Genomic DNA, 7,531 nt, shown 5'->3' on the forward strand with positions numbered 1-7,531 from the left:
CAAGCTAGCTGAAATATGATTGGTTAAAAACTCTACCATAATAAATAAGTTATTTATCGAGTGGCTTTCAATGTTATTTAAAATAACAGCCACTCAACTAAGTGGAAATAATATGATGTAAAGAATACAGAGAATAATTTTGTTTACATATTTATGAAAATAAAATAACATAAAATACATAAAAGTAAATTTACTTTTCTGAGAATGTTTAGGCCAGCAGTGAAGGCCTTGCTGGCCCTCAGGGTCCGCCACTGGATTCATGTAATATCAATAAATAATGTCAAATTCCAATTCCGTTAAGCAACATTAATCAGGAGCACAATATGTAAAACACTTTAGTTTACAAAACGTTTTTTTTTTTTTAATCAAAATGTGGAAGTCAGGATTGATGGCTATGATGTGCGTGTTTTGCAGTGCACAACTTTTCCAGCGGCTTATCAGCATGATTCAGGTGTTATGTCTTTAAGTGGCGCCTTGATTTATTTGGCTTCATGCTGTCCGCAACCAGCATTTGAAGACACAGTTAACACACCGGTCTTTCCTCGCACTGTAGTCACAGTGAAGCCAAGCACTACATACGCTTCGTCAGATTTCCTTGTCTTAGCTTTTGGGTGACTTTCTTCGTCCCCCTGCGCCTTTCTTTTCATTCCTGCTAAAAATAATGATAATAATAATGTTGTCTCCTGAGGCTTTATTTACCGCACTTCATATTGCCTGCTTGGTGCAACAACAACAAACCCCTCCATAGAGCTAAAAGTCAACTGCTGTAGTGGACATGCAATTACACTTTATTCCATTTTCTTCGGCAAAAAAAAAACCTACAGCGTATTCCCCAGAGTTACGCGCGCCCCACCTGGCATCGCACTCCCCCCCAGGCGGGGCGCACCCCACTATTTGGGACACGCCATTTTGAAAGATTTCCGATTGTCCAGAGAGAACGATGTATTGCATTCAAAATGACCAAAAATGCACTTTGAAAAGTAGTGAGCATTAATGGTCACCCAGCAGCTGAATATAGCCCACAATGCATTGTGAGCAGGAAAACAAAATGATGGAAGCGAGCAACAGCGCATCTGCAAACATCAAAGCAATACAGGTAGTATAATAACTACAGTCAAACCTCGGTTTTCGTACTTAATCCGTTCCAGAAGACTGTTCGAAAACCGAATTGTTTGAAAACCGAAACCATGTTTCCCATTGGAATCAATGTAAACATTTTTAATCCGTTCCAAGTCAAGAAAGCAACTTTTTTAAACCACTTTTTTTTACAATTTCACACCATAAACTGTACAAATGTAACAGGAGAGCAGGTAATATGTAAAATACTGTACAAACAAACTGAAATATGTTTTATTTTCACCAATTTTAACATTAACATACTAACATAAAAATTGAAGGAACGTCTCTCTCTCTCTCTCTCTCTCTCTCTCTCTCTCTATCTGTCGTGGGGCGTGCACCTATCCCAGCTGTCATCAGGCAGTAGGCGGGGCATTTCGGCATCCCGAACTCCTTCGCCAACACAGACACACGCACACCTGACTCATATTTCGCGATCAAATCTTTCTTAAATTCTATAGTTTTGCGCACTATTTTCCTCTTTTCTTCACCAGGTTTACCACTTCCACTTGCTTCATTTGGTGCCATGATTTGGGGCTGATACACGATGCAAAAATAACAGTCCGATATTACGTAGTTCTCACCAAACATGTCTGCTTTTTTTAAAAAAAAAATCTTTATTGAACAATACAAACTCGTCTGCTCACAATGGACGCTACACGAGGAAGCTGTTTCTGTATGATTATTGCATAATAATGAGACACCGGACACCAGAGTGCTGATTATGTGCCGCTGTATTGAAAACTGCCAGCCGAAAACAAACGCACCACTTCCCCCATCCTGCTGGGGCAAACCATTCTGAAAAGAGGGGGGTTTAACTCGCCCTAACAGAAGCGTCTCACCAAACACGTCTGCTTTTTTTTTTATTGAACAATACAAACTCGTCTGCTCACAATGGACGCTACACGAGGAAGCGTCTCACGAAACACGTCTGCTTTTTTTTATTGAACAATACAAAAATGTCTGCTCACAATGGACGCTACACAGGAAGTGAAGCCGAGAGGAGTGAAGTGACGCATTCAAGTGCGCTCAGTTAGTTCGAGAACCGAAATTTGTTCGTCATCTGAGGCATAAAAAACTTGAAATTTTTGTTCGAGAATCGAATTGGACGAGAATCGAGACGTTCGAAAACCGAGGTTTGACTGTATATACCACGTAAATAATGACTGAAAATTCATTTTATTGAATTGAAAACATGTACAATAAAGGAAATAAAATACAGTTTAAGATGATTTTTATTCACAATAAATAGTTGGAGCGTCATGACAGGTGTGGTGCTCACATGATATGCGATGAGGAGCAAGTCGTGAGCTGGTTGCCCGAATCACTGAACAGAATGAGGGAGCACCAATTCCAATGAAGTTGGGACATTGTGCTGAACATATATAAAAACAGAAAACAATGATTTGCAAATCATATTCAACCTATATTTAACTGAATATAATTCAAAGAAAAGATATTTAATGTTCAAACTGAGTTTGAACATTAAATAAAAACATTAAAAAGTTTTAGCAACGAATCATGAACTTTTGACTTGAATTTTATGGCTGCAACACGTTCCAAAAAAGCTGCAACAAGATCATGTTTACCACTGTGTTACATAACCTTTTCTTTTAACAACATTCAGTAAATACTGGGAACTGAGGACACTAATTGTTGTAGCTTTGTCAGCGAAAATCTTTCCTATTCTTGCTTGATGCTTAAGCTATTCAACAGCGCGGGGTCTCCTTTGTGGTATTTTACACTTCATAGTGTGCCACACGTTTTCACTGGGAGACAGGTCTGGACAGCAGCCAGACCAGTCTGATACCCGTACTCATTTTACTATGCAGCCACACTTTTGTAACACAGAATGTGGTTTGGCGTTGTCTTGCTGAAATAAGCAGGAGTGTCCATGAAAAAGAAGTTGCTTGGATGGCAGCATATGTTTTTCCAATACCTAGATGTACCTTTCAGCATCAATGGTGCCTTCACAGACGTTTAAGTTACCCCCATTGCATCACAAATGTTGGTTTTTGAAGTTTATGCGCAAACAGTCCGGATGAGTCTTTTCCTCTTTGGCTTGGAGGACTCCACCTCCACAATTTCCCAAAACAATTTGTTGGGGTTTTTTTTTGTTTTGCATAGTGGAATTTTAAATTGCACTTAGAGATGTAGTACCAACATGTATTGACAGACATTAGTTTTCTGAAGTGTTCCTGAGCCCATGTGGTGACATCCATTACACACGGATGTCGGTTTTTAATGCAGTGACGCCTGAGGGATCGAAAGTCAAGGGCATTCAGTGTTGTTTTTCGGCCTTGCTGCTTAAATGCAGTGTGGGACAAATAAAAAGGATATCTTATATCTTATTTAACCAGAATCTCTGGACTTTTTTGCTATTATGGACTGTAGATGATGAAATCCTTAAATTCCTTGCAGTTGTACGTTGAGGAACATTGTCCTTAAACTGTTCGACTATTTGTTCAAAAAGAGGTGAACACCGCCCCATCTTGGCTTGTGAAATACTGACCACCAGTTCAGGGAAGCTCCTGTCATGGCACCCACCTGTTGCCAGTTAGCCTGGTCACCTCTGGGATATTCCAATCAAGTGTTTGATGAGCATTACTCAACTTTCTTTGTCTTTTTTGCCACCCCCATCTTTTTTGGAACGTGTTGCAGCCATAACATAAATTTAAAAAATTAATTCATTAAAGTTAAGAATTGGGTGGCACGGTGGATGACGGGTTAGCACACACACACACACAAACAAAAAAAAAATACTCAAGAACATCACAAATCCGAGAACCAGTGAAGTTCGGATGCCGTGTAAATATAGCATAAAACAATGATTTGCACAGAACAGATTACTGTAAAGTAATTGTTCGCGGTTGCTCAACTTTAATGTACGTGTTGCTCTGTGGCGATTGGGAATTTAGCGTCAGTCGGCTAAGTAGCACAGTGGAAGTGATGTGAATATGTTTCAAATAAGAACACGAATGGGAAGAGCCTTGGTAGCTGCCTAAATGTTGCTGACTTAACAGTGTTTAATCTTCCTTGAAAGTGTCAAGTGCAACGATGTTCCGTCAGGGCCTAAAAGGCCTTCTCTGAAGGCGCAAACACCATCAAAAATAAGGACCGACATTTACAACTTAAATGAAGTTGAAATAATTTATTTCCAGCAGTCTTTTGTCTTTATTTCATTGTGTGTGTCTTGACAATCGTACTTGCTTCATGAAGTGGGCTCTGCAGTCTGTCATACCATACTGATACACAATAATAACGTCATCTATCAGTCCATCCTTCCATCCATCCATCCATCCATCGATCCATCCATCCATCCATCCATCCATGCCTCTATCCATTTTCCATACTGTCTGTAAGTAATTATGAAACCAACTGACAACAGTTTCTCATTGAAGCCAATCATTCATTTCAGTCAGTGTTGAAAATGTTAGGTTTTTTTTTCCTATATAAAAAGAGAAAAACAATTAAATTGAGATAAAATAAAAAATCATTGAATTGATTAAATTTATCCATCCATCCATGATCTGAAACCGCTTAAAAACGCACCAGGGTCACTGGCGTGCCGGAGCCTATCCCAGCTGTCTTCGGGTAGCAGGGCACACAAACAACCATTCACACACTCACACCTAGGGACAATTTAGAGCATCAAATCCACCTGTCATGCATGTTTTTGGAATGTGGAAGGAAACTGGAGTACCCGGAGAAAGCCAATGCAGCCACGGGGAGAACATGCAAATTCTACACAGGAAGACTGGGCCTGGATTCGACCCCACGACTGTGAGGCGGTCGGCAACACGCGGCTCCAGAGCCGCATGCGGCTCTTTAGCGACATCTAGTGGCTCCCTAGAGCTTTTTAAAACGTTTGAAAATGGAAAAAGATTTTGATAGTAGGCTAATATAGCTCAAATAGATATAGATACATGTTGCAACTCCGAAAAAGGAGAGCTGTGGTGTTGGTTTTTTTTAACGTACACTTTATTTATGCTTTTAACAGTCTCGACAAACACAGACACGTCGGTGTCCGACTGCGTGCCTTCTCTCTTCTCGTTCGACTCGAGAGGCGTTCAAAGACAGCCTCCGAAAAACGGAAATTCATGATCACTTCACTGACGCTAAGAAAAGAGGAAATAATGCACCAAAACAAAAAATCAAGCGAGGAAATCCCTAAATAAATTCTATGGGGGCGTTTGTGAACACACAACAAAGGAATGAATAACAAACAATTCTGGGACAGCATACAAACAGCATGTGTTTCCTTCATTGTAAGTTTTATAGAAGTCTTTTATTTTTTTTTTTTTGCGGCTCCCGGCATTTTTTTTTTTTTTTTTTGTTTTTTTTTTTTTTTTTTATTGGTTTTTTAAAAAACATTTTGGGTTGCCAACCCCTGTGCTAACCAGTCGACCACAGCTACAGCTACAAATTGTTTCATTTCCCAGAAGTTATTTTTCACCTACAACATTATTTCCTACACCTACAAGTCAATTTTTTTCTGCAACTGGAAATTGATTTTCAACAGGTACAAGTTATCGTTTCTATAGCTACAGATTACATTTGAGGGGGGGAGGTAGCCAACATTTCCACATAATGCGGGAATGCAGTTGCAATGAGAGGGGGTATCCTGCGAGCAAAAAATAATAATCTTTCCCATTATTCAGGGATTAGTGGTGGTTTCCACACGCACACAACATAACGTATTTTCATGCAGAGTATCGCTAAAATGTGTGCATTCCACTAAGTAATCAAAATTGCTCCATTTCAGGATGCGAATAAACTACCTGGAGGTGGAGTTGGCACAGAGGGACCAAGCATTAGAAGCTCAAGAACTTAAGTTGCAGCATCTGCAGAGGGAGCTCGATGCCAAGATGTCCCAGATTGACAAACTACAGGATGCAATAGGGTACAACAGCAGCTTGGGATGTACACCACCAGGGCTGTGTCACCGCCGCTTCAGTGTCATCAATGAAGGTCCCAGTCGTTTCCACAAGGTCGCCGTGGAGGTCCATCAAAGGTTGAAAGCAAAGAAAGGTGTCTCTGCTGAACCTACTTCTGAAAACTTCTGCGGGGGGCTTAGATCTACTCACATTTCCATGGTGAAGCCCATCCACAAAAATTCAGAGTAAGTTGATTGACAAAACTTGCACTGTTCAGTCAAAAACATTTACTCTTACTTGGTGGAAAAAGGATTAGACAGGTAGAACAAGACAGACAGATAGGTCGACGCTGTCCTGCGGAAAACGATGGTGTGTAAGAAAACAGACACCTCATTAACATAAAAAAAAAAAAAAATCACGACATTTTCCTGATCTCTCTTTTGTGCCATGAATAAAACAGCTCAGGAATTACCATCATGCCTTTGTTTAACCCTTTCAGGGACAGTGGTTACTAGTTACTACAGTGGACAGCTTATCGGCTTATAGGTGCATGAAAGGGTTAAATCCTTACTTCCTTGAAAAAGGAGGATGTCAGAGGATCGGATTCATTGTCTTTTGTCTTTGCTTGTTTGCTCTTGTACTCAGGCAAATAAACTGGAATGGAAGAAAGCTATTTATTTGCCATGAGAGCCAAGTTCGAATGTTTCTCCAAATGAAATGAATTTCGCCTCTTTCCTTCCAGTTAATTGAAAATGAGTGGTTTCATACACACACACACACACACACACACACACACACACACACACATATATATATATAGAGAGAGAGAGAGAGAGAGAGAGAGAGAGAGAGAGAGAGAGAGAGAGAGCGAAGAGAGAGAGAGAGAGAGAAAGCAGGGATGCAGGGATGCCCAATACGTCGATCGCGATAGACCGGTAGCTCGCGGACTGGTCCCAAGTCGATCACGAGCGGTGTCGATGGAAAAAAAACAACCCAAAACATTTGTGTGTCTGTGTGCGTATTATTAATATGATATATTTTTGTGTTAGCGTACGCTGCACCCTGAGCATCCTATCAGTTTCCCTTTCACAAAAAGTATTTAAAAAAAAAAAAGTAAATTAAAAAGCAGATTGCCTTGAACCTATGGCGGCACATGACCTGCCTCACCGGAAGTTGTTCGCGGTCAGCAGTCTGCAATTTCTCTCATTATTCTCAGTCAGAGTTTGTTTCATGTACAATTCAGTGAGGGCACAGGTGAAGAATAGGAATCTGGAGTGCCGTGAGAAGCATTTAAAAATGATACATGTAAGCCATAGTCGTGAACATGCTGCAAAAGTGCGTCCCATTCCTCTGCGTCAGGTCTCCACTCAGGTAGGCAGTGATTTGCTTTTGTGTGTAGTTTACTTTTTCTGTTCATCAGGGGCATCCATGTCAAAGTGTGGTGACGGGTCGATCGCGGGAGTTTGGTTGATCAAAAAGTAGGTCTTTGATCAAAAAAGGTTGGGCACCCCTGATATCCTGATATATATATATATATA

The 7,531-nt window shown here is 40.4% G+C and overlaps 1 protein-coding gene across 1 annotated transcript in view; it reads left to right on the forward strand.

Annotated features, from left to right (window-relative positions):
- The window catches only part of LOC109522650 (cGMP-dependent protein kinase 2-like), a gene marked incomplete at its 3' end in the record, with an annotated part of 34,394 nt that overhangs the window by 2,103 nt on the left and 24,760 nt on the right, over positions 1-7,531 (forward strand). Inside the window, exon 3 of the mRNA XM_019881396.1 lies at positions 5,882-6,238. Coding sequence (XP_019736955.1) covers positions 5,882-6,238 — 357 coding nt within the window. The remainder of the gene's footprint in view (positions 1-5,881; positions 6,239-7,531) is intronic.

This window comes from Hippocampus comes, unplaced genomic scaffold (assembly GCF_001891065.2).
Source record: "Hippocampus comes isolate QL1 unplaced genomic scaffold, H_comes_QL1_v1.1 scaffold231, whole genome shotgun sequence".
Taxonomy (NCBI): domain Eukaryota; kingdom Metazoa; phylum Chordata; class Actinopteri; order Syngnathiformes; family Syngnathidae; genus Hippocampus; species Hippocampus comes.